The sequence below is a fragment of the Globicephala melas genome, chromosome 20 (assembly GCF_963455315.2).
Source record: "Globicephala melas chromosome 20, mGloMel1.2, whole genome shotgun sequence".
Classification (NCBI taxonomy): domain Eukaryota; kingdom Metazoa; phylum Chordata; class Mammalia; order Artiodactyla; family Delphinidae; genus Globicephala; species Globicephala melas.
Window position 1 is genome coordinate 57,453,058 of NC_083333.1, and position 27,783 is coordinate 57,480,840.

The 27,783-nt window shown below is 37.0% G+C and overlaps 1 protein-coding gene across 7 annotated transcripts in view; it reads left to right on the forward strand.

The window, feature by feature from the left end:
• The window catches only part of CA10 (carbonic anhydrase 10), a 638,759-nt gene that overhangs the window by 259,293 nt on the left and 351,683 nt on the right, over positions 1-27,783 (forward strand). For all 7 annotated transcript variants that reach the window (XM_060289949.1, XM_060289948.1, XM_060289954.1 and 4 more), the window contains one exon: positions 1,949-2,091. In XM_060289949.1, coding sequence (XP_060145932.1) covers positions 1,949-2,091 — 143 coding nt within the window. The remainder of the gene's footprint in view (positions 1-1,948; positions 2,092-27,783) is intronic.

Consider the following 27,783-nt stretch of genomic DNA (forward strand, 5'->3'; position numbering starts at 1 on the left):
GGCACACAGCTAATTTGTGGCAGTGCCATGACTGTATCCCTGGCATCCTCACATCTGCCATGTTTATGTGCATCACTGAAAATCACAGGTAAGAACATGCACTGATGGAGGATTTATTTTTATAATAAACTTGAAATGATTGAAGAATAAGTCTAAAATTAAGTCAGTGATTTTAAAAGAGCATTTTATAGATGATAGAAGTTTATGTTTTTTAAATACATTTTTAATGCAAGAGCTTCCTTAAATATTGTAATTTTGCTAGGTCATGGTACCTTCTAAAGATAAAGTGACTTGCAGAGATAAAATAGCTTAAATAATGATGGGAAATGAAAGTGCCAAGGAAACACATGTACATATTCTTCTATCTACTTCCCCTTCCCCTCCTCCTCCTTCTCTTTCTCTCTCTGTAACCCTGGCCATTGCTGCCATTTTGAAAATCTGTTATAGCTGGAAAGTCAATTCAAACTTTTTAATTAAAGGGGGTGGATCTACCAGAGGCTTATTGCCAAGGGGTTAAACCAAATTAAGTTATTTGCCATATTTCACAATGAAGCCCACCTTATTTTGGTGTTGAAATATTCTTCTAAGACTCTAAGGAACTTGTTTTTATCACTTCTGCCCAATAATTTCCTATAACAATTAAAAGGGTTATAGAATTTTGAATTTAGATGGGACTAGACATACCATCCAGCCCCAAACTTCTCTCTTTCATAGTATCTTTGGCAGGTATTTGCCATACACCTCTCTTGCTTCAGTTTTCTCCATCCATGACGTGGGAAGGAATAATGGCTGCTGTAAATTAAAGGTTGTATTAAATTTGAGTTCCTGAGAGGACACGTACATTTGAGAGGGTTGTGACTTTATTGTTAGGTTCATCTTCTGTAGGAATCGCTCCCTGTTTCCACTTCCACTGCTGCAGGCTTTGGTGCCCCTCATCTAGAGTTTCATATACACTTGACTTAACCTCATACTGTACCCCACCCCCAGTGTGGTAATTGTTCTTACATGCATCTGCCTTCTTCAAAATTCAGCATAACCCAGTGCTGGACATGCAATAGGAGCTCACTGGACTGCTGATAGATGCTGTGCATGGATGATTGAATGATGATCATACAATCTCAGAGGCATATAAAGGACACATGGATCTAAAGCCTCAATAAAGATACTGAGGGGGCAGGAAAATGTTGAAGATATAGTCGCTGATCTTCACTGATGTAAAGTTAGTAGGTTGGCTACCCCACTTCTCTGCTAACTTTTTCAAACAGAAGAAAATAGGACTGGAAATTGTCCAGAAATTTATTTTAATAGATTCTTTAATGTGACACTGAAAATGAGTTGATGATTTCCCTTTGGATATTTGCACTCTGCACTCAATGCCATCTTTTTCTGCTTATTAATGAACACATTCTTCAGCTGATGGTACATTAAGTCAACTTGCCAAGCTCCTGTCTGGCATTGATAGGGGGTCATAAAATAATTCACTCCCTCAGCAGAATAAATACCTTATATATGTTGAATGCTACTTCTTTGAAAAGCTTATAAAACTTTCTATCTAGAACAAGGTTGATTCCCATATCATTCCTGCCAAACAGAAAAGCAGAGCATCAACTCAGGAGTTGCTATATATTTAGTGTACCTCAATATGAAAAGATGATGTGGCTGGACTATGCCACCTTCTTATTAAGTCATTAATGCTAGCTATCTATACCCATCAAAGAGGCCACAGAATCAATGGGTCAAAAATAACAAAATCTGATCTTAAGACATCATGAAGCTAAGAGTTAGAGAAATTGACCAAGATTCAGACCAGGAAACTGCCATAATGACACCCAAGGATCTCTATGTGTGGGAAACATTGGATGGCTCTCTTTGATTTTATGACTTTTGTGCCATAGCTCTTTTTACATTGTTTCCCCAGCCTGATTCTAAAATTTCTTTCTGTTTCTAGTTCCTTCTTTCTGGGGATTGGTGAACTCAGCTTGGAATCTTTGCTCTGTGGGGAAACGGCAGTCACCAGTCAATATAGAGACTAGTCACATGATCTTCGACCCCTTTCTGACGCCCCTTCGCATCAACACTGGGGGCAGGAAGGTAAGCAGCCATGTTGCTTCCATCGTGAAGTTGAGGACAGGGAGAGATGCTGATTCTGAAAGCCAGCCTTCCAGTCCTTGATCTCTGTGATGAGTTTGTCTTTCTACCCAGGAGTCACATCACAGACCTCAGGCCTATTGCCAGCAAATATAATTATGTGTAAATCGTGCTTTTTCTCTCTACCTAGTCAAACCCTCATGCTTCTGATTACTTCTTTGTATTCCCTGGATGTTGCCTGAAGTCCTATCCCTTGGTAGCTCATGAAAGAAAGTCAGAAAACAGCATTGCCTCCCCTGCATATCATGCTGGGAAAATTCTTCCTCTCAGAAACCTCTTTACTGGGGCTTCTTTTAACCTCAACAAAGTGAAAAAAAAAATTAACAAAAGTAAACTCAGACATTTATCATCCTGGAAGGAAAAACAAACAAAAATCACATTAGATGATTTATAAGAAAGTAAATAATTAATTTTACTATGGCTTGCTGGCTAAGAATCATAGTTCCTGCACAGAAATGCTGAACTATGCTTCTCGATTCTCACATCAACATCCCTTCTTCCCTCTCCTTCCCCCATGATGAGCTCCTCCTTAATTTGTGGAAGAGCATAATGTCCATGGGGTTTCCTCATCACTGGAATCTAGCATTTTCGTTTTTTTTTGTTTTTTCTGGTTTATCTATATTTAGCTACCCTTACTGTTGAGTAGATTGTTGAAGGTGGAAAAACACACACAGAAAATTGTGTTTGAAAGTGATTTAGCTGTTGTGAACTCAAGAGGAATGGAAAATCATTTGTGTGCAAGAAACTGGGGTTAAAATTTGGATAAATTTCACTACTGCTGGTGGCTGATTCTCCAGGGGTTGGGCTCCTTGGGCTCTGCTTTCTACTCCCCTTATGCAGTCTGTTCACCTTAATTACCACAAGTTTGTAAGTAATCTTTTCACCTTCATATATGCTGTATTTTTTTCTTATCACATAATTTTCACACATGCACTGAAAAATCGAATGACCTATCAAGATTTTGTTAGTGACTTTGACTTAGGTCACAAGGCAAGTTTTAAAGGATCTTGCATGTGATTGAGACTATTTAGCTAAGTAGTGTTTGTGTGCTGTTTTAAATATGACTTAGGAAGCACCTTTGTAAAAAGGTCCTATATAAGTTCATGACATTTATTGTTCTGATCGTATAGAAAACTAACCTACCTTAATTATTGTTCCAATTACAGTTTTATTTTACAAACCCTAAAAGGAACTTGACTTGGCTTCTACATATACCTCTCTTTAAAAAGTTGAATCATTCAAATCAAGTCATGAGCATGTATAGGTTCACTGACCAGTATATAAAAAGGGCAAATTGCCATTTTGAGTATGCAATCACTCTTTCTTTCTTGGAGAGTGTGATGGAGGACATAACTGTATTCTAGGCAAACTGAGAAATGAAAAAAAGTAAACACACACAAAGCAGAAGGAAGGGTGGTACCTGAATTCCAGAAATTACCTGAAAGATGGCCAGCAAGGCTGAAGCACAGAGACCTATGAGGGGTTGATGAGGAGATAAGGATGGAAGAAGAAGGCAGAGGTGAGATCCTGAGGCCATGTTAAGGAACTGGATTTTTTCGTAAGAGTATGACAAGGATTTAAAGCATTATTAGGTAAAAAGCACATAGGGAGTGGGATGGAAAAGGTAGCAAGCTAACACAAACAGTGAATATACAAGTTTCATTTTCCATCATACCATCTTAGAGGAAGATCTTGATGTGAAAGAAATAAAAAAAACTAATTCAGGAAAGCTTCTCTCTAAAATTTATTGGGAAAGAAGAGAATGAGAGATAGCTGGAGTTAAAAATCATTCATAAGTTATGTTATCTTTTGGTGTTTTTTTGTTGTTATGTGACTTAAAAGTATATTTTCAATTTAGTAAAGTATACCTGATCCAAATCAATTTTCAAATGCTTTGGAGTTTGGAATTTTGGAAACATTTACTTTTGATGGTGTAAATATTTATATCTGGCATGCTTTGTGTTGTCAGCTGTTTGAAGAGCTGAGAACCATTTGATTATTTCCTTTGCATTTGTGAAAGGTGGAAAATATAAAATATAGATGGTAGTTGGATAAACTAACTGGTAATGTAATGCCTAAACTTGATAGACAATAGCTAAATCATGTTTGCAAACTATTAAAAGATGGTGTTTAATGAATTGGAGATTTATTTTAGAAGTAAGGATACAAATCACTGGCTCTGAATTTAGTTTTTCCTTGAAGAAATGTGTAGCCAACTTAAAAGGTTTAAAAACCTCTCTAAAAGATTGAGAGGTTTTGTAGAATTTGGGCAAGCTGCCACATTTTGAAGTCTGAGATCAGCTGGGTATCAACATGTTAAATGCATCCCAGTCATTATGTATTTTATGTCACATTTGTATCTATGAGCATTCTTCCTGCTCATTGTTAAATGTACCTTATTTGCAAACACACAAAGCAGCTCTGCTGCAGTACCTCACTGTGTTACTGTGTTTGTTTGAACATATTTGACTTGGCATAGATCTCAGATGATGAATTACAGGATTTGTTTGTTTGTTCGTTTTAGCATGAGGTAGAGCTGAAATTCAATGTGAACACAAGAATACAAAGGGTAATAATAGATGAGAATCAAAACATATGATGTCTTGGATATTTATTTTACAACAAATGTGGTTTCTTTTACCTTTTAAGATGCTTATTTACAATGATAATTTTTAAACAATGTTTGTTTTTTCTTGAAGAAGAGTACTTTTTACCCAGTTGTTCATATCTGACACATAGGACAAAATCCAAAATAAGTGTACTTTCAAACAACACTCACATATTGTTGCATTGCATATGGATATAAGAATCCTACTTTGGGAGAAATGTGTCCAAGACAGAGGAGTAGGAAGACCCTGAGCTTACTTCTTGCCATGGGCACACCAAAATTGCAATCATTTACAGAGCAACTATCTACAAGAACAACCTCAAGACTAGCTGAAAGATTTTCCACAACTAAATCTATGAAGAAGGAACTGCATTGAGTTGGGTAGGAGGGGCGGAGACATAATATAGTCAAGACCCACACCCCTGTGTAGGTAACCTATAAACGGGAGGACAATAATAAATGCAGAGGTTCTCCCCAAGGAGGAAGGGGGACCAAGCCCCACATTAGGCTCCCTAGCTAAGGGGTCCTGCAGCAAGAATATGAGCCCCCAAAATGTCTGGCTTTGATGGTCAGCAAGGCTGACATATTGGGAGAGTTGGAAGGCTTTAGGAAATAGAGACTCTGCTCTTAAAGGGTGCACACAAAATCTCACATGCTAAAGGACCCAGGGCAGAATCAGTAATTTGAAAGTATCCCAGATCAGACCCATCTGCAGATTTTGGAGAGCTTCTCAGAGAGGCAGAAGGAAATTGGGACCCACCTTGGAGACACAGACACTGGTGGCAGTGCCTGGGAACTTGTTATACCTCAAGGACACTTGTGCTGGCAAGCACCATTTTAAAGTCTTCTTTCTATCCTATTAGTGCCTGGGACTTACACACCAACCAGTGAACCAGCACCAACCCCGGACCATCCCAGACCCCACAGCCAGCTGCCCCAGGACCTGGCTTAGACCACCAGAAGGACAGCACCAGCCCAGGGACCCCCCCAACCCATGCAACCAGCTGTACTGGGAACTGGTCTAACCCACCAGTGAGCCAGCAACCACCACGTGAAGCAGAGTCTGGTGGCCAACCAGGCAGAATGCAGCCCCACCTACCAGCATTCCCACAGTAGTTGGTCCTGCCACAACAGAAAGGCCCATGCAGCCCACATAGGGGGCACTCCTAGAGCATATAGCTCTGGTGACCAGAAGGGAGTGTGCTGGTAGGCTCCATAGGACCTCTCCTACATGAGGCCACTTCTCCAAAATCAGGAAATATAACCAAATTGCCTAACACTGGATATAAATACAGAGAATAGGCAAAATGAGGAGATGGAGAAATATGTACCAAAGAAGGAACAAAACAAAACCTAAGGAAAAAAATTTTAACAAAATGGAGATAAGCAATCTGCCCAATAAAGAGTTCAAGGTAATAATCATCAAGATGCTCAGTGAACTCAGGAGAAGAATGGATGAACACAGTGAGAAGTGTAACAGAATTAGAAAATATAAAGTACCAGACAGAGCTGAACAATCAGTAATTTAAATTTAAAAATACACTAGAAGGAATCATGGTTGATTAAATGATACAGAGGAGTGGATCAGCAAACTGGAAAAGTGCAGTAGGAATCACCCTAACAGAACAGAAAAGAGAAAAAAAAATAATTTTATAAAATGAAGATAGTTTGAGACCTCTGAGACAACATCAAGCACACTAATATTTACATTGTAGGGGTCCCATAGAAGAATAGAGAAAGAAAGGGTCAGATAAATTATTTGAAGACATAATAATTGAAAACTTCCCTAACCTGGGAAAGGAAACTGACATCCAGGTCCAAGAAGCACAGAGAGTCCCAAAGAAATAAAGCCAAAGAGGGCCACACTAAGACATTGTAATTAAAATAGCAAGAATTAAAGATAAAGAGAGAATATTAAAAGCAACAAGATAAAAGCAACCAATTACATACAAGGGACCTCCCATAAGTCTATCAGCTGACTTTTCAGCAGAAACTTTGCAGGCCAGAAGGGAGTGGCACAATATATTCAAAGTGATGAAAGGAAAAAAAATCTATAACCAAGAATACTCCACCCAGCAAGGCTATCATTCAGATTTGAAGGAGGCATAAAGAGTTTTAGAAACAAGAAAAACTGAAAGAGTTCAGCATGACTAACTGGATTTATAAGAAATGTTAAAGGGACTTATCTAAGCAGAAAAGAAAAGGTCACAATTAAAAATCTGAAAATTACAAAAGGAAAAATCTCATTGGTAAAAGCAAATATACTGTAAAGGTAATAGATCAACCACTTATAAAGCTAGAAGGAAGGTTAAAAGGCAAAAGTAAAATTATCTATATCCACAATAAATAGTTAAGGAATACACAAACCAGAAAGATATAAAATAGGAGGTAAAAAAATTAAACTTGGAGGGGGAGGAGTAAAAATGCAAGGTTGTTAAAATACACTTGAACATAAAATAATCATGTATTGCTATATATTTTGTTGGCCAAAAAATTCATTCAGGTTTTTCCATAAATTGATAGCAGATACACACAAAAAGGAAAGGAATCCAAATATAGCACTAAAGATAGTCATCAAATCACAAGGGAAGAGATCAAAAGAAGAAAGGAACAAAAAAGAACTACAAAAAAAACCCCCAGAACAATTAACAAAATGCTGATAAGTGCATACTTAACAATAATTACTTTAAAGGTAAATGCACTAAGTGTTCCAATTAGAAGACATATAGTGGGTAAATGGGTAAAAAAGAAGGCCCATATATATGCTGCCTACAAGAGACCTACCTCAGATTTAAAGACACACACAGACCGAAAGTGAGGGATGGAAAAAGATATTCCATGCAAATGGAAATGAAAAGAAAGCAGGGATGGAGACACTTAGACAGAATAGAGTTTATAACAGAGACTGTAACAAGAAACAAATAAGGACATTATATAATGATCAAGAGATAAATCAATGAAGGAAATATAACAGTTTTAAATATATATGCTCCTAACATAGATAAGAGCACCTCAATACATAAAACAAATATAAACAGACATAAATGGAGAAATTGACAGTAACTCAATAATAGTAGGGGACTATAACACCCTGCTTACATCAATGGACAGATCATCCAGATGGAAAATCAGTAACACTGGCCTTAAACAACACATTACACAAAATAGTATTAAAAGATAGATACAGAACATTTCATCTAAAAGTAGCATAATACACATTCTCTTCAAATGCATATGGAACATTATCCAGGATAGATCACATGCTAGGCCACAAAACAAATCTCAAAAAATTAAAGTTTGAAATCACGTCAAGCATAATTTCTGACCAAAAGAGTTTGAGACTACAGATCAACTAAAAGGGAAAAAACTGCAAAAAAACACAAACGAGGAGTTTAAACAATGTGGTACTAAACAACTGATGGGTTACTGAAGAAATCAGAGGAAATTTAAAAAATACCTGAAGACACATGAAAATGCAAGCACATAGTCCAAAATCTATGAGATGAAACAAAAGCAGGTCTAAGAGGGAAGTTTGTAGTGATACAGGCCTACCTCAAGAAAAAATTTAAATAAACAATCCACCTGTACACTAAAGGAACTACAATAAAAACAAAAACCCCAAAGTTAGTAGAAGGAAAGAAATAATAAAGATCAGAGCAGAAATAAATTTATAAGAAACAAACAAACAAACAATAAAAAAGATCAATGAAATTAAGAACTGGTTCTTTGAAAAGATAAGCAAAACTGATAAATGTTAGCAAGACTCATCAAGAAAGCAAGAGAGAGGAGCCAAATCAATAAAATCAGAAGGGAAAGGGGAGAAGTTACAACTGACACCACAGAGATACAAAGACTCATAAGAAAATATTATGAACAATTATATGCCAATAAAATAGACAACCTAGGAAAAAATGGATAAATTCCTAGAAATGTACAATCTCCCAGACAAATTAGGAAGAAATAGAAAATATGAACAGACCAAATACCAGTAATAAAATTGAATCAGTAATCAAACAACTTTCAACAAAAAAGTCTAGGACCAGATGGCTTCACAGGTGAATTCTCTCAAATATTTAAAGAAGAGTTAACAACTATCTTTTCCAAACTATTAGAAAATAACTGAAGAGAAAGGAAGGCCTTTGAAATCACTCTATGAGGCCAATATCACCCTGATACAAAAAGCAGACAAAGACACCACAAAAAAGAAAATTAGAATCAAATATCACTGCTAAAAATTGATGGAAAATTTGTCAAAAAAATATTAGCAAACCAATTCAACAGTATATTGAAAGGATCATACACCATGATCAAGTGGGCTCTATCCCAGGGATGCAAGAATGCTTTCAATATCTGTAAATCAATCAACATGATACACTACACTAACAAAATGAAGAATAAAAAGTCATATCATCATCTTAATCAATGCAAGAAAAGCTTTTGACAAAATTCAACAACAATTTATGACAAAAACTCTCAACAAAGTGAATATAGACGGAATATACTTCAACATAATAAGGGCCATATATGACAAGACCACAGCTAACATCACAGTGAATGGTGTAAACCTGAAAGCATTTCCTGTAAGATTAGGAAATAGACAAGGATGCCCTCTCTCACCGCAGTATTGGAAGTTCTAGCCACAACAATAAGACAAGAAAAATAAATAAGGAATCCAAATTGGAAAGGAAGAAGTAAAATCGTCACTCTTTGCAGATGACATGATAGTATACAGAGGCAATCCTAAAGACACCAACAAAGAATATGAAAACTACTAAATGAATTCAGTAAAGATCTAAGATATAAGATCAATATACTAAAATTTGTCACATTTCTATACACTAACAACAAAGTATCAGAAAGGGAAATTAAGAAAACAACCCCATTTACAATTGCATGAAAAAAAAATGCCTAAGAATAAATCTAACCAAGAAGATAAAAGACCTGTACTCGGAACACTGTAAGACATTAATTGAAGATGACACAAACAAATGGAAAAATATATTCAAGGACTGGAAGAATTAATATTGTTATAAGAACTATTTTACCTAAGGTATCTACAGATTCAATGCAATCTTTATCAAAATACTAATGGCATTTTTTTCACAGAACCAGAACAAATAATTTATTCTAAAATTTGTATGGAAACACAAATGACCTCAAATAGCCAAAACCATCTTGAGAAAGAAGAACAAAGCAGGAGGTTTCACACTCCCTGATTTCCACCCATTCCACAAAGCTATGGTATTTAGAACATTATGGTACTGGCACAAAAACAGACACATTAATCAGTGGGACAGAATAGATAGCCCAGAAATAAACCCATGCACCTAGGGTCAATTAATCTATGGCAAAGGAGATAAGAATACACGATGGAGTAAAGACAGCCTCTTCAATAAATGACATTGGGAAAACTGGACAGCTCCATACAGAAGAATCAAAGTAAACTACTATCTCTCACCAAATACAAAATAAACTCAAAATGGATAAAGACCTAAGTGTAAGATCAGAAAGCATAAAACTCCTAGAAGAGTTTGTAGGCAATATACTCTTTGACATTAGCCTTAGCAATATATATATACTTTGGATATATCTCCTTAGGCAAGAGAAAGAAAAACAAAAATAAATGGGACTATGTGAAACTAAAAATATTTTGCATAGAGAAGAAAACTATTAACAAAATGAAAAGGCCACCTACTGAATGGGAGAAGATATTTGCTTATGATATATCTGATAAGGGTTAATATTCACAGTATACAAAGCACTTATAGAACTCAACATCAAAAAAACCAACAATCTAATTTAAAAAAAAAATGGTCAGAGGACCTGAATAGATATTTTTCCCAAGAAGACATACAGGTGGCCAACGGACACATGAAAAGATACTCAACATCACTAATCATCAGGGAAAAACAAATTAAAACCACAATTCCACTTCTGGGTATTTTTCCAAAGAAAACAAAAAATACTAATTTGAAAAGATATATGCACCTTTTTGTTTATTGCAGCATTATTTACAATAATCATGATATTGAAGCAACCTAAGCCTTCATCTATAGATATACAGATAAAGAAGATAAAGTATATATGTACAATGGAAAACCATAAAAAAGAATGAAACCTTGCCATTTGCAAAAACATTGGTGCACCTAGAGGGTTTTATGCTAAGTAAGTCAAACAGAGAAAGACATATACCATATGATCTCACTTATATGTGGAATCTAAAAACAAAAGAAATGAACAAACAAACCAAAATAAATAAATAAATAAAAACTAGAAAAAACAGCAGACATATAGATACAGAGAACAAATTGCTGGTTACCAGAGAACAAACTGGTGGAGGGATGAGTGAAATAGGTGAGGGAGATTTAAGGTACAAAATTCCATTACAAAATAAATGAATCATAGAATGAAATGTATAGCATGGGAAATATATTCAATTATATTTTAATACCTTTGTATGGTGACTGATGGTAACTAGACATATCAAGGTGATATTTTTTTAATGTATTGAAACATCAAATCAATATGTTGTACATCTGAAACTAACATAATGTAAGTCTATTATACCTCAATTCAAAAAAAAAAAAAGTATGTAGACACTGGGAGGATATGCATCAAAATGCTAATGATGTTTGTCTCTGGGGGGCATGGGGATTATAGGTGATAATTTGTTTTTGCCTTTTGCTTCTATGTACACTTGTTGTCTTCAATGAAAATGTATTGTTTGTAAAATTAGAAAGAAAACAATAAATGTTATTAAAAATTTTAAAAGCAAACATAAAGAAGTTAAATGGGAGTTACTGAATTAAATAAATATTTAACCATAATTGTGGAATATGGAAGCTGTGAAATCATTAACTGTCAAATCAGTCATATTGGCACTGTTTTTTCCCAAACTGATTTTTATTTTGTATTGGGGCATAGTTGATTTAAAATGTTGGGTTAATTTCAGATGTACAGCAAAGTGATTAAGTTATACATATACATATACCCATTCTTTCTCAGATTCTTTTCCTATATAGGTTATTAGAGATTACTGAGTAGAGTTCACTGTGCTTCACAGTAGGTCCTTGTTGGTTATCTATTTTATAATATAGTAGTGTGTATATGTTAATCCCAAACTCCTAATTTATTTCTCCCCACACATTTCCACATTGGTAACCAAAAGTTTGTATTTGAAGTCTGTTAGTTGGGTTCTGTTTTGTAAATAAGTTCATTTGTACCATTTATTTTTTAGATTCCACATATAAGTGATATGATATTTGTCTTTCTCTGTCTGACTTCACTTAATATACTAATCTCTAGTTCCATCCATGTTGCTGAGTATGGCATTATTTTGTTCCTTTTTATGGCTGAGCAATATTCCATTGTATATATTTATACAACATCTTCTTTATCCAGTTATCTGTCAATGGACATTTAAGTTGCTTCCATATCTTGGCTATTGTAAATAGTGCTGCAATGAACATTAGGGTGCATGTATATTTTCAAATTATGGTTTTCTCTGGATTGATGGCCAGGAGTGGAAATGCTGAAGAATATGGTAGCTCTGTTCTTAGTTTCCTACGGAACTTCCATGCTGTTCTCCATTGTGAGTGTACCAATTTACATTCCCATCAAAAGTATAGGAGGGGGCTTCCCTGGTGGCGCAGTGGTTGAGAGTCCGCCTGCCGATGCAGGGGACGCGGGTTCATGCCCCGGTCCGGGAAGATCCCACGTGCCACGGAGTGGCTGGGCCCGTGAGCCGTGGCCGCTGAGCCTGCACGTCCGGAGCCTGTGCTCCGCAACGGGAGAGGCCACAACAGTGAGAGGCCCGCGTACCGCAAAAAAAAAAAAAAAAAAAAAAGTATAGGAGGTTTCCCTTTTCTTCACACCCTCTCCAGCATTTATTATTTATAGATTTTTTCATAATGACCGTTCTGCCCAGTGTGAGGTGATACCTCATTTTAGTTTGAATTTGCATTTCTAAGAATTAGTGACGTTGAGCATCCTTTCATGTGCTTCTTGGCTATCTGAATGTCTTCTTTGGAGAAACGTTTATTTAGATCTTCTGCCCATTTTTGGATTGGGTTGTTTGCTTTTTTTATATTGAGATGCATGAGCTGCTTGTATATTTTGAAGATTAATCTCTTGTTGGTCTCTATGTTTGTAAATATCTTCTCCCATTCTGTGGGTTGTCTTTTTGTTTTGTTTATGGTTTCCTTTCCTGTGCAAAAGCTTTTAAGTTTAATTAGATCCACTTTGTTTATTTTAAAAATTTTCATTACTCTTAAAGTTGGATCCCAAAAGAAATTGCTGCCATTTATGTCAAAGAAGGTTCTGCCTGTTTTTTTCCCTAAGAGCTTTATAGAACGCCATCTTACATTTAGGTCTTTAATCCATTTTGAGTTTATTTTCGTGTATGGTGTTAGAGGATGTTCAAATTTCATTCTTTTACGTGTAGCCATCTAGTTTTACCAGCACCACTTATTCAAGAGACTGTCTTTTCTCCATTGTATATTCTTGCCTCCTTTGTCATAGATTAGGTGACCATGAGTGCATGACTTTATCTCTGGACTTTCTGTCCTGTTCCACTGAGGTATGTGTCATTTTTTGTGCCAGTACCAAAATGTATTTTTTGTCTGCACCACAGGACATGTACCAAACTGTTTTGATTACTGTAGTTTTATAGTATAGTCTGAAGTTAGGGAGCCTGATTCCTCCAGCTCCATTTTTCTTTCTCAGTATGTTTTGGCTATTCAAAGTCTTCTGTGTTTCCATACAAATTTAAAGATTTTTGTCTAGTTCTGTGAAAAATGCCATTGTTAATTTGATAGAGATTGCATTGAATCCATAGATTTCTTCACGTAGTATAATCATTTTGGCTATATTGATTCTTCCAATCCAAGCACATAGTGTATTTCTCATCTGTTTGTGTCTTCTTTGATGTTTTTTATCAGCATCTTAAAGTTTTCTGAGTACAGGTCTTTTGATTCCTTATGTAGGTTTATTCCTAGGTATTTTATTCTTTTTGATGTGATAGTAAATGGGATTGTTTCCCTAATTTCTCTTTCTGATCTTTCATTGTTAGTGTATAGGAATGCAAGAGATTTCTGTGTATTAAGTTTGTATCCTGCAAATTTACTAAATTCATTGATGAGCTCCAGTAGTTTTCTGGTAGCATCTTTAGGATTTTCTATGTATAGTATCATTTCATCTGCAAACAATGACAGTTTTACTTCTTCTTTTCCAGTTTGGATTCCTTTTATTTCTTTCTCTTCTCTGATTTTCATGCCTAGGACTTTCAATACTTTCTTGAATAAAAGTGGCAAAAATGGACATCCTTTTTTCCTCCTGATCTTAGAGGAAATGCTTTCAGCTTTTCAGCATTAAGTATGATGTTAGCTGTAGGTTTGTCATATATAACATTTATTATGTTGAGGTAGCTTCCCTCTATGACCACTTTCTGGAGAGTGTTTTTTTTTTTTTTTATCATAAATGGGTGTTGAATTTTGTCAAAAGCTTTTCCCCATCTATTGAGCTGATCATGTTTTTTATTCTTCAATGTTTTGATGGAGTGTATCACACTAATTGATTAGAGGATATTGAAAAAATCTTGCATCCCTGGGATAAATCCCACTTGATCTTGGTGTATGATCCTGTTAATGTATTGTTGAATTCGTATTGCTAGTATTTTGTTGAGAATTGTGGTGTCTATGTTCATCAGTTATATTGGCCTGTAATTTTCTTTCCTGTGGGTATCTTTGTCAGGTTTTGGTATCAGGGTGATGGTGGCTTCATAGAATGGGTTTGAGGGTATTTAATCCTCTGCAATATTTTGGAAGAGTTTTGGAAGGAAAGGAATTAACTCTTCTCTAAATGGTTGATAAAATTTGCCTGTGAAGCCATCTGGTCCTGGACTTTTGTTTGTTAGAAATTTTTTTAATCACAGTTTCAATTTCAGTACTTGTGATTGGTCTGTTCATATTTTCTATTTCTTCCTGGTTCAGCCTTGGAAGGTTGTGCCTTTCTAAGAATTTGTTCATTTCTTCTTTGTTGTCCATTTTATTGGCATATAGTTGCTGGTAGTAGTCTCTTATGATCCTTTGTATTTCTGTGGTATCAGTTGTAACTTCTCCTTTTTCATTTCTAATTTTATTGATTTGAGTCCTTTCACCCCCCCTTTTTTTTTTTTTTGATGAGTCTGGCTAAAGGTTTATCAACTTTGTTTATCTTCTCAAAGAACCAGCTTTTAGTTTCCTTGATCTTTGCTATTGTTTTCCTCATCTCTATTTCATTTGTTTCTGCTCTGATCTTTATGATTTCTTTCCTTCTACTAACTTTGGGTTTGTTTGTTCTTCTTTCTCTAGTTGCTTTAGGTGTGCACTTAGGTTATCTATTTGAGATTTTTCTTGTTTCCTGAGGTAAGTTTGTATTGCTATAAACTTCCCTCTTAGAATTGATTTTGCTGAGTTCCATAGGTTTTGAATCTTCATGTATTCATTTTTATTTTTTTCCAGGTGTTTTAAAATTTCCTCTTAGATTTCTTCAGTGATCCATTGGTCATTTAGTAACATATTGTTTCTTCTCCACATGTTTGTGTTTTTTTTTTCTTATAGTTGATTTCTAGTCTCCTAGTGATGTGGTTGAAATAGATGCTTGATATTATTTCAATTTTCCTAAATTTATCAAAGTTTGCTTAGTGGCCCAGCATGTGATCTGTTCTAGAGAATGTTCCATGTGCACTTGAAAAGAATGTGTATTCTGGGACTTCTCTGGTGGTCCAGTGGCTAAGACACTGTGCTCCCAATGCAAGCAGCCCAGGTTCAATCCCTAGTCAGGGAAGTGGATCCCACAGGCCACAACTAAGAGTTCACTTGCTACAGTTAAGTGCTCACATGCTGCAACTAAAAATCCAGCATATCACAATTAAGATGCTGTGTGCTGCAATTAAGACCTGGTGCAGCCAAATAAATATATAAATAAATAAAGATTTAAAAAGAATGTGTATTCTGTTGCTTTTGGATGGAATGCTCTATACATATCAATTAAGTCCATTTGGTTTACTGTGCCATTTAAGGCCTGTGTTTCCTTATTGATTTTTTGTCTGGATGATCTTTCCATTGATGTAAGTGGAGGTTAAAGTTCCCCACTATTATTGTGTTATTGCCAATTTCTCCTTCTATGGCTATTAGCATATGTCTTATATATTGAGATGCTTCTATGTTGTGTACATATATATTTATGATTGTTATATCTTCTTCTTGGATTGATCGCTTGATCATTATGTAGTTTCCATCTTTGTCTCTTGTAACAGTCTGTATTTTAAAGTCAATTTTGTCTGATATGAGTATTGCTACTTCAGCTTTCTTTTGATTTCCATTTGCCTGAAATACTTATTTCCATCACCTCACTTTCAGTGTGTATGTATCCCTAGATCTAAAGTGGGTCTCTTGTAGACAGCATATATATGGGTCTTGTTTTTGTATCCATTCAGCCAGTTCTATGTCTTTTGGTTGGAGCAATTAATTCATTTACATTTAACATAATTATTGATATGTATGTTCTTATTGCCATTTTGTTAATTGTTTGGGGTTTGTTCTGTAGGTCTTTTTTTTTTTACCTTTCCCCTTTGTTCTCTTCTCTTGTGATTTGGTGACTATCTTTAGTGTTGTGTTTGGATTTCTTCTGTGTGTGTGTGTGTATCTATTGTAGATTTTTGATTTGTAGTTCCCATGACACTTTGATATAGCAGTCTGTATATATATATATATAGTTTTAAGTTGCTGGTCTCTTAATTTCAAATGCATTTCCAATATCCTGCATTTGTACTCTCCTCTTCTCATGATTGCTCGTTTTGATACCATATTTGTATGTGGATGATTTCCTACCCTTACTGTATATTTGCCTTTACTGGTGAGCTTTCCCATTCATAATTTTTGTTTGTTTCTAGTTGTGACCTTTCCTTTTTCACCTAGAGAAGCTCCTTTAGCCTTTGTTGTAAAACTGGTTTGGTGGTGCTGAATTCTCTTAGCTTTTGCTTGTCTGTAAAGCTTTTGATTTCTCCATCAAATCTGAATGAAAGCCTTGCTGAGTAGAGTATTCTTTGTGGTAGGTTTTTTCCCTTTCATCACTTTAAACATATTGTTCCCCTCCCTTCTGGCCTGCAGAGTTTCTGCTGAAAAATCAGCTGTTAACCATATGGGGATTCCCTTGTATGTTACTTGATGATTTTCCCTTTTAATATTTTCTCTTTGTCTTTAATTTTTGTCAGCTTCATTAATATGTGGCTTGGCATATTCTTCCTTGGGTTTATCCTGTAAAGGACTTTCTGCACTTCCTGAACTTGAGTGAATGTTTCCTTTCTCATGTTAGGGAAGTTTATGGCTATTATGTCTTCAAATATTTTCTCTGGCTCTTTCTCTCTGTATTCTCCTTCTGGACCCCCTATAATGCACATGTTGATGCATTTAATATTGTCCCAGAGGTCTCTTAAATTGTCCTCATTTCTTTTCATTCTTTTTCTTTATTCTGTTCCTCAGCAGTGATTTCCACCAATATGTCTTTCAGCTCACTTATTCATTCTTCTGCATGTTTTAGTCTGCTATGGATTCCTTCTAGTGTATTTTTCATTTCAGATATTGTGTTTTTCATCTGTTTGTTTGTTCTTTAAATTTTCTAGCTCTTTGTTAAATACTTCTTGTATCTTCTCAGTCTGGCCTCCATTCTTTTTCCAAGATCTTAGATCATCTTTACTATCATTACTCTGAATTCTTTTCCAGGCAGATTGCCTATCTTTACTTCACTTAGCTGTTCTTCTGGGGTTTTATCTTGTTCCTTTATGTGGAACATATTTCTCTGCCATCTTATTTTGTCTGACTTTCTGTGTTTGTGGTCTCTGTTTCTCAGGCTGCACATTTGTAGTCCTTCCTGCTTCTGGTGTCTGACCCCAGGTGGGTGAGGTTGGAGTGTAGCTGGGTCTAACGCCAAGTTATCCACCAAGGATAACTCTGGTGGGCAGGGCTGCGTCAAGGGGTGTGTTTAGAGACGTGGTCATTCAGGAGGACTTCAGGAAGTCTTTCTCCTGATGTATGTGGCTGGCTTTTCTCCCTGTTGGTCATTTGGCCTGAGATGTCTCACCACTGGAACTTGCAGGCTGTTTTCTGGGGCTAGATCTTGGTGCCAAAATGGCAAACTCTGATAGAGCTCACACTGATGAATATTTCCTAGGGTGTCTACCACCAGTGTCTTCACCCACAGTGAGCCACATCCACCTCCCGCACCACCCCCCCCAGGAGAACCTCCAAGACCCACACATATTTCTGGCCCAGGCTCCTATGGAGCGCTGCTTTGCCCTAGGTCCCAGTGTGTGTGAAAACTTGTGTGTGCCCTCCAAGAGTGGAATCTCTTTTCCCCCAGTTCTGTGCAGCTCCTGCACTCAAGCCCTGCTTGCCTTCAAAGCCAAATGATCTAGGGCCTCCTCCTCCTGATGTCAGACCCTCAGGATGGGTAGCCTGACATGGGACTCAGAACGCTCACTCCTGTGGGAGAACCTCTGTGATATAATTATTTTCCAGTTCATGATTATGTTGCAAAAACTTCCCTCTTACCGTCTCATTGTGGCTTACCTTCTCACTGTGGCTTCTTTGTCTTTGGATGTAGCATATCTTTTTTGGTGTGTTCCAGTCTGTTTTGTTGATTGTTGTTCAGCAGTTAGTTTTAATTTTGGTGTTTTCATGAGAGGATATGAGATCACCTCTTCTACTCCACCATATTGTCTCTACTTCTCCTTGAAGTCTTCTTCATAAAGGGACAATTCCTGACAAAAGAGACTGTTCATCTTGTTTGAAAAAGCAGCCTAATTAACAATGATACCAGCAAGAATCCAGAAGGAAGAGGGTGGAAGAGGCAATGGGATAGCATTAATTTTTAATAGGGTTAAGAACTTGAATTTTTTGAACCAGGCTTTATGGGGATGCTAGAATATAAACTAGCATGGAAAATTAGGTAGAATGAAATATTATCTGTAGGAGGGTCTTTTAAATATTCTGGCTCCATATGAGGAAGTTTGAAAAAAATGTAAAGATAGATCCATTTTGTCATCTAGATATGTTGGTGTGGTGCTTATTTTTATTGGATAACTGATAGTAAACTTTCATAGATAAGTATATGTACTCATTTGGAACTCATTAGCTGTCTTTAAATACCATAGGTCTTTTTACACTGAAGCTCTGGTATGGAAATTGTATGTATAACTTTATGTGTATTTGTGGGATAGAGCAGATCTTTAAAAGCTAATGAAGAAGTGAATGCAATTCTTATGCATCTGTATTTTGTAGTTTGATAAATTTCTCAACTTTCCATTTGATAATAACCTTTCTCAGAAGGAAGCAATACAAGGTTTCTCTATTTGGATCTAATTCTAACCAACAAGGTAAAACTCTGAGAGAAAGTGGATGTGTTATCTTAGAAAATATGGTAGCCAAGGTTAAAAAAAAAAAAAAAAAAAAGCTAAGTACTGTCAAACTTGGATCCTAAGCTCTAACAAAGCATAATTTTGAAATATCATAGCTGAAATAGATATGATCTCATTGCCTCATGGAAGATAACTGTTAAGGATTGGGAAGTTCTTAAAAGTTAAATTATTATAATACAATTACAAAAGATGATATGAAAAAAGGAACTGGCAGGAGTTAAAGATACAGTGGATATGGCTACACAGGGGTCTTTGCAAGAAATATTTTTAAATCACATATAAGAGATGTGAGAGAAAGGGCTTATAGACAAGGAAAAAGACAAAAGGGGAAATAATCTTGAAAAACAGTTTCAGAGAGAATAAGGTCCAACAAGAATTGAGACTTCCAGAATGAGAAAATGTTTTAAAGTTATAGTTAGAGGAAGTTACAGTATTAACATAGAGTAAATTTCCATTTAGGGAACATAGATGTGCATAGATGTTCTGCTTTGGTTTGAATTTTAGGTTTGCCACTGACCACCTAGATACAAAAGGTCTAACCTCTCTAAACTTCAGTTTCCTCATTTTTAAAAGGGAGATCATAATAGTACTCATTTCATAGGGTTGTGATAGAAGTAATTAGATGAAATAATGCACTTATTAGTCAGGTTATAATGCAGTTAAGCTAGTGGCTGGCAAAGAAGAAAATGCTCAACAATTGTTAGCTACTGTCGTAGTCCATTCGGGCTACTATAACAACCTACCACAGACTGGATAGCTTATAAAGAATGGAAAATTATTTCTCACAGTTTGGGAGGCTGGAAGTCCAAGATGTAGGCAGTAGCATGGTCACATTCTGATGAGGGCTCTTTTCCTGATTCATAGCTGGTGTCTTTTTGTTGTATACTCATATGATAGAAGGGGCTAAGAAGCTCTGTGGGACCTCTTTTATAAGGGTACTAGTCCCAATCAAGAGGTTCTCTACCCTTCTACCTTTATCATCTTCTCAAAGCCCCATCTTCTAATAACAACAATTTGGGGATTAGGATTTCAACATACGAATTTGGGGGAACACAAACATTCAGACCAGATTAGCTACCATCAGGAATGTTGCTGCTCTTAGTGAAAAAACACTTAACTCCCACTTGAGTTTCTCTGTAAAAAAGATTAATATTCACATTTGAATCAGTAACATATGCTGAGAGGTGAAGTGATTGCAATTCTTTGAATGACAGAATTAGAATTCAGAGCCACCTTGCCAGTATCCCCAACCCAAAAGCTTGAAATTTAATAAGCATAAAGGTAAAGCTTTCCTACCAGGTATATATTTATAAAAAGCTGTACAGATTCAGGCTGAGCTAGATATTTTGTTGTAAAATTTCTGCATGTGAAAAAAGTAGAGGAAGTTAATTGATAATGTTTTCAGTATGAATAAATAGCACAGGGAAGATGCCAAGAGAGCAATTCAATCTAATTATATAGTATATAAGGTACTATGCCCATGATAAGTGAGGTCATTGTCCTGCAATAACCATCACTAAGAAGACAATATCTGAGATCAGTCAGATCTTTCAGAACTGATGGTTAGATTAATTAATGGAAAAGACATCGACAAAGTGAAGTAGAAAAGAAGAGGACTAAAGTGATGAGAAGAATCAAATGTTCTATGTTCAATTTTTATCTATCTGAAATAAAAATGTTTTAAAGTGTAATACAGGTGCCTTTTAATTATAACTGTCCTGTGCAGCCTCAGACACAGAGAACTAGCCCAGGTGTTTGGAAGTGACTTAGACTAGACTTCAATTCAAAATAAGAATTCAAGCTGTGTGAAAAACTAAAGACCTTCATATGTTTCATTGAGAATCCCATCACAAAAAGCATTCTGGCAGGCACTGAAGCCACTTGAGACTGTAGAACAAGCTCAAGCATAAAATAAGATTTTTGACTTGACCAGGGAATTCCCTTCCAATCTAGAAACTCTGATTCTATATGAGTAGTGGTTAGATGGGACACAAGGAATATATTTGTTTGAGGCTGATTCTGAAATGAGGAGTTAACTAGGATGTAAACCCTCTAGTTTAAATGAAAACGCCCTTTAAAGCCCTAGTGTTTGTTTGGAAGAAACTTGCATTCTCCTCTTCTCATCCTCTTTCAAAATTATTCCTCAAAGTTTTGAATACACGACTCTTTCTCCTTTAGGATATTTTTCTCTGAGTAGCTAGAATGGAGGATTCAGGGTAAAATGAATGTTATAAGAAAGGACTTTGATTAATGATTTAAAAATGAGGCCAGGGCTTCCCTGGTGGCGCAGTGGTTGAGAGTCCGCCTGCCGATGCAGGGGACATGGGTTTGTGCCCTGGTCCGGGAGAATCCCACATGCCGCGGAGCGGCTGGGCCCGTAAGCCATGGTCGCTGAGCCTGCGCGTCCGGAGCCTGTGCTCTGCAACGGGAGAGGCCACAGCAGTGAGAGGCCCGCGTACCGCTAAAAAAAAAAATAAAAAATAAATAAAAATGGAGGCCAAGGTAATTGTGTTTATGCTCAGAGCAGAGCTTTGGGCAGGCAGTGGAAGGTTTCAGAGCATAACATTGAAAAGTGATGAAAGTTAAGCCAAGTGAGAAATACTACGTTGCTATATTCTCAGTTGGGAAATAGATTCAGAGTAAAGGTGTTCTGCTGCTGGTATCAGGTTCTTATCAGATTCTCATTCATTGTTGCCTCGCTTAGATCTGGGCTGAAGATTACTGCTCACTGTCTTGGCAGTTTCATGTAATGTGTACTTCTTGACATCACCCAGTAAATCAATGCAGAGTCATTAGGCAAGTCTCCCAAGGAAACATCTGGATGCTGGCTTTAGTTTTTTATAAATGTATCTAGATCACATTCTTTACTCCTCTGGTGAGTATTTTCTTTTAAAAGACTGCTTTCCTTTCCTGCTTCTTGTTCTTTTGCTCTCTCTCTCTCTCTTTCTAATTTCCCTCCTCTTTTCCATCTGTCTGACTTACTCCCTTATCTTTTCCTCCCCTCTCCAATCCTCTCCAATTTCCCTTCTCCCCTTTACCTTTTCCTATACTTCTGTTCTCCCCTTCCTTTCTTCACTCTTTTCTCCTGGTCCTGAGTACATATGACTGAGGAACCTGTGCCCTCTGTCTTCTGCCTCAAAGTGGAATAGGCTTTCCCCTTTCATACATTTTAGAAGGATTGAAAATTGTATGAGCTTTGTGACAATACTTAAATGACAGAAAAATCAAGTTATCTGAGAACCAAACACAATTTTTATAAAAGGATACAGAGAGAATTAACTGAAGGTGTTTAATGAATTTATAGGCAGATGATTTTCTAGAAGGAAGGTTTTCCTCCAGTAATCTCACGAGTTAAGTATCTGTCACATGGTATCACTTAGTTTTCTGGTTATTTGATTCCACAGATAAAACTAACAGGCATTTTACAAATTAACTGTTCTTTTAAAAATAGACAATAGGGCTTCCCTGGTGGCGCAGTGGTTGAGAGTCCGCCTGCTGATGCAGGGGACACGGGTTCGTGCCCCAGTCCGGGAAGATCCCACATGCCGCGGAGTGGCTGGACCCGTGAGTCATGGTCACTGAGCCTGCGAGTCCGGAGCCTGTGCTCCACAGCGGGAGAGGCCACAACAGTGAAAGGCCCGCGTAATGCAAAAAATATATATATATAAAAAATAAAAATAAAAATAGACAATAACACGTCTTATTCACATACACTACTTGCAGCTCAACTTTCTTGCCATCCATCTAAATATGGGGGAGGAGGAGAAAGGGAAAAAAAATGACTTAATTTTTACAGACTTCTTCCCAGCTAACCTTATCTCTCAAGCATTCCAGAACAAGTGTCTCCATCACAATCAAGAAAATAAAACTGCCAGAGCATCTGGGTGACATAGAAACAGTGACATACCCAAAGAAGTTCTGAATTTTGATATTAAAAATCTGGTATCAGTTGTGTGTTTTCTCCAACAAGGTTCTAAAATTGGGCAACCTACTCCTTGTAAGCCTGATCATTTGGCTGGATAAACCAACAAAGCTCTCCTTACATGAACTTTAGAGACTTTGAATCCTGTTTAAGGGTTATCATTGCCTAGAAACTTTCAGTATGAAAATAAAAGAAAAATAAATTTCCTTATCGTTTCAGGAAAAAAATGAAGTAGATTCTGTTTGAAGGACTTAAGGAAATTTAGACAAGTAGATATTTTCACTAAATTTTCAATATGAGAAAAAGACATTCCATGTGCTGTGATGAAGAGAGGGGATACACATTATGCACAACATGTTGCTGCTTAGTGCTCATTTGTTAGGTAGCCTTGAATATAGAAATGAACTCAGTGTTTGATGACTTCTAAATTATTTATTCTGAGCTGGAGAAACTTTGATAGAATAAGATTTTGGCAAAATTATCAGTCCAAAATAAGTGTTGTGTCACCTTTTTTGGAGTCTGATGCTCTCCAAGCTCAGGTTTAGAGCCTGAGGTAGACTCTTGTGCAAATGATTTGATGAGGAAGTATTCTCAAGTGAAAGCTACAAAGGAATGGGAGAAGCAAGGCAGGGGGAGAAATTCAGCAAAGATATGGGTCCAATTGGAATCCAACTGGAGCCTGATCCCAGAGGGAGCTCTTGAGCATGAATGGCACCAGACTTCTATCAGTCCCCCACCTATCCCTGGGTCTAGGAAGGCAGCTTAAACTGAGTCTAACCTCCCTGGAATCCCCAGGCAAAACAGCTTTTCACAGTGGTGGACTAGAGGAACTGGCTAACACTGGCTTTCAAGAGCCTGTCTTGTGCATCTCTTCCAACATTTGCACTCAGTGATATCAAGTTGGTAATTGAAATCCACTGTGGTAAGGATGTCTACACCACAGAAATCTGGAAATGCTTCACACCAGGATCTTTTTTCCTGGAGAGCTGGTTGATAAACACTTATTAGCACATCACTATTCTTACAGGCCAGGGACAGTTCCTAGGAGGAGGGTGAGTTGATTGCAACCAACATTCAAAGAAGCTGGAAGACCTGTCCACTGATCTAGAAAAGGGGGTTGGAGTGGATCAACAACAGCATCTATTATAACTAGTGTTGAAAATAAAGTTTCAGATTTGTTACAAATATTCGTATTGGTAATGATTCCAGTGACCATATTTTGGCCTCCTGAAGCATCATTCAAACTGAGCTTCCTGTGCCCTGTACTCTACCCTCCGCAAACACAGTTGACACTAACTGGGGAGGAAGCATAGAAGTGATTATGTGGGACTCTGACTTTCCTTACCTTCATCCTAATTCCTCTCTTAATACATCTGCTTTACTTGCTTGCCTTCTACAAGGCTATATTCCTCCTAATCACATTTTTGCAGAGGTAAGGTTGGCATATGTGTGTAGCTTATGCCTTGGTAGTCACAAAGCAATGTCCTCAACTTACTTTCCAGCTTTAGCCACCACTATTCCAGAACCAGGGATGTCCTAGTCTATTTCACAAACCCAGTCCCCCACCAGCTTCTTGTCAGTGATACCATGTTTCTAGCAGCATTGCATGCAACACTTTAAACCCATGTTAGAAGCATGCTGGAAAGTTCAACAGGAAGAAATAGGGAGACGCTTGTAGGCTTTTCCAAGTAAGTGATTCTTATTCAATACATTGCCTTTTAATGATTATTTCACAGTTTCTGAATCCAAAAGGTAAGATTAAAAAAAAAAAATCTAAATAGGAGTGAGAAAATAGCCCTGACAGGCAGTTTTGAGTCCACATTTTTCAATCATTTCAAAGTATTACTAGCATTTTTCTCAAGAGTGTAATGTACAACAACTGCCAAGTTTTCCTTTTGCGATTACCAAAAGGACAGATACTAGAGTGAGCCATATTTCAGAACTGCAGGGATATTAAAATTGAACTGCTAAAAATGGCCCAGGAGGAATGAATAGCAATAAGACACCAATGTCATCTGTATACTGATTTGTGATGAATTTCCAAAAAGTTTAATGGTATGATGCTATGATATATAGGGGCTTCCTGAAAGTTAATAACTGTACGCTACCCACTTAGAAGACTGTAATGGGTGAAAGTAAGTGATCACAGATTATATATAAATAGGTGACTTCACTAATATAGTCAGAACATTCTGTGTGTTCCATATTGCTACTGTCTGTGATTAAAAAGTATAAAATTAAAAGGATTATGAAGAAACAAAGGTCAAATGTTACACAAATTCACGTAATTACACTTTTGGTAAGGCCTTTAGTTTGCCTTTTCATAGACAGGGACCTATATAGCTGAAAGGGAAAGTGTATGTGTTAATCACATTTCAGGGGCGAATTAATAACAGTCAGAGTCCCTAGATCCAGATTCAAGTGGGAGCAACAAAGTCTATTTGGAAGAACATATTGTCCTTGCCAATTACTATGTGGTCTGGCATTTATTTCCCCCATGGATTTTGTGCTTAAAGCGTCAACAGATATGAGGCACAGGATCTTGAATAAGAGTGACCCCTATCGACCTACAGTCTGGGTTCCTTTGGCCCAGTAATTTTTATGGCTGTGGCTGACAGCTTCTGGTTAGCAGCAAAGTACATAGCACAAAGAAAGCACTTTATAAATGTTTATTGAATGAAATGATAAAAAGATGAGTGAAAAAAACATGCCCCAGATCCTGGAATTACAAATAGATGGAGAAAGAGAAAGGAAATAAATATATTAATTACTTACCACATCCATTTATACATACATATTTTATGTTATTTAATTCCCCAAACAACTTGAGATGGTCAGTTTTACAGACAAGGAAACTGAAATGTACAGTTGTTAAATAATTTACCTAGAGTCACAGGAATGACAAGAAAAAGCTGAGTTTCAACCTTAGGCTGTCTGACTCCACCACTGTGTTCCTTTTCAGAATGTTGCACTAAAGCTAAAGTCGGAGGAGAAATATTTTCCATCTGTATCAAGGGTTTAGGAAGAAGAGGGCATGGAATCAGAAGAACCCTGACCTTCAGCCAGTTTCCTTCTCTTTTTCATAATTTGAAAGAATGAGGGAAAGTGGTAGCCTGCACCAGGTTTTCGCCATTTTCAGCCTGTTAATTCATCTCTGCAGCCTATATGTTTTGGCTCTAACATCATACATATTTTATCCTTAGAGGTGGTGCTATAGGTCTGCTTTGTTATCTGGCTGCCACTCTCTTCCCTGGCAAGGTGGCAAACCATGTACTGAATGTTGTTTCTGAATGGGTAATTTTCCTACATCCTTTATCCAAAAAGGGACACATAAAATGCCCAAGATAGTTATTGTCATCACTGCATCAGATTTGGCAGCTATAGAGTAAGGGGAAAGATCTGTGGTTTTCATTTCTAGGACACAAACATGGATATTTCTCTCTGTAGAGGGTGGCAGTGTTTTCTGTGCCTGTTGAGGATACACTTTGGTATTTCTGCATCTGGACTATTCCCCTAAAGAACGTGAATTGTACTGTGGAAATCCTGCTAGACTTATTTCCAAGTTCTGCAGGGCTCAGAGCACATCAAGAAAAACTTTTAAAGTCATGAGCCTCAAAGGACTGGCCGGAGTAAATGCTGTCTCTGTTTCTCCTAGGTAGTTGTCCTTTCAGTCATTTCATATGATATGCATAATTTAACAAGCAAGCTGACATATCCCTGCCATTCATTCCTCAGACTGCCCTAAGTTCTCTGTGGTGAGAGAGATAATGATAATAATGGATGGAAATTTTAGGTTATTCTTCTTCACATCCAGTGTTAAGACTGAAAGGAATTCAAAGGTGACCCTCAGTTCTCAAATCACACCAGGAATAGGACAATCAAATCAAAGGCTTGCAATTCCAATGTTATTTAGCCCAGCTTCCCCACTCAAGAGCATTGCTGGGAGCTTACCCCAGCCTCCTAGGCCCCCTTTCCGAATGTTCTGGGGTGACATGAGATGCCTGGGAGTGTAATGTGTGTGCAGGTGGGGTCACTTCTTGTCACCCACCAGTCCTCTACACTGTTCTCACAAATGCTGCTGAACCGTGACACTATTACTCTTATCCTGGCAGTGGTATTTCTCCAAAGCAAATAGAAGAATTTTTCCCAAGCTTGAATGGTCTGACCTTGAAGGGACTTCAGCCTTTTTTGAGTTTCTCAGAAGATAGCATCATTTTTACAATTTCATAGGAGCCTCTGACAAAAAATTTAAAACAAGAGCCTGGGGACTTGCCTGCAAGCTACTTGAATGACGATGACTGGTGGGAATCAGAAGCACCGTTCTCAGTCAACAACAAAAGGATGCCTCACCCAAGACAATTATTTTTTATGTTTTTTTGTTTTTTGCTTCTCATTGCACTTTTGTTTTTTTTTTTTAAACACCTTTATTGGAGTATAATTGCTTTACAGTGGTGTGTTAGCTTCTGCTTTATAACAAAGTGAATCAGCTATACATATACATATATCCCCATATCTACTCCCTCTTGGGTCTCCCTCCCACCCTCCCTATCCCACACCTTTGTGACCCCTCTGGTGGTCACAAAGCTGATCTCCCTGTGCTATGCACAAAAAAAAAACCAACCCAATCCAAAAATGGGCAGAAGACCTAAA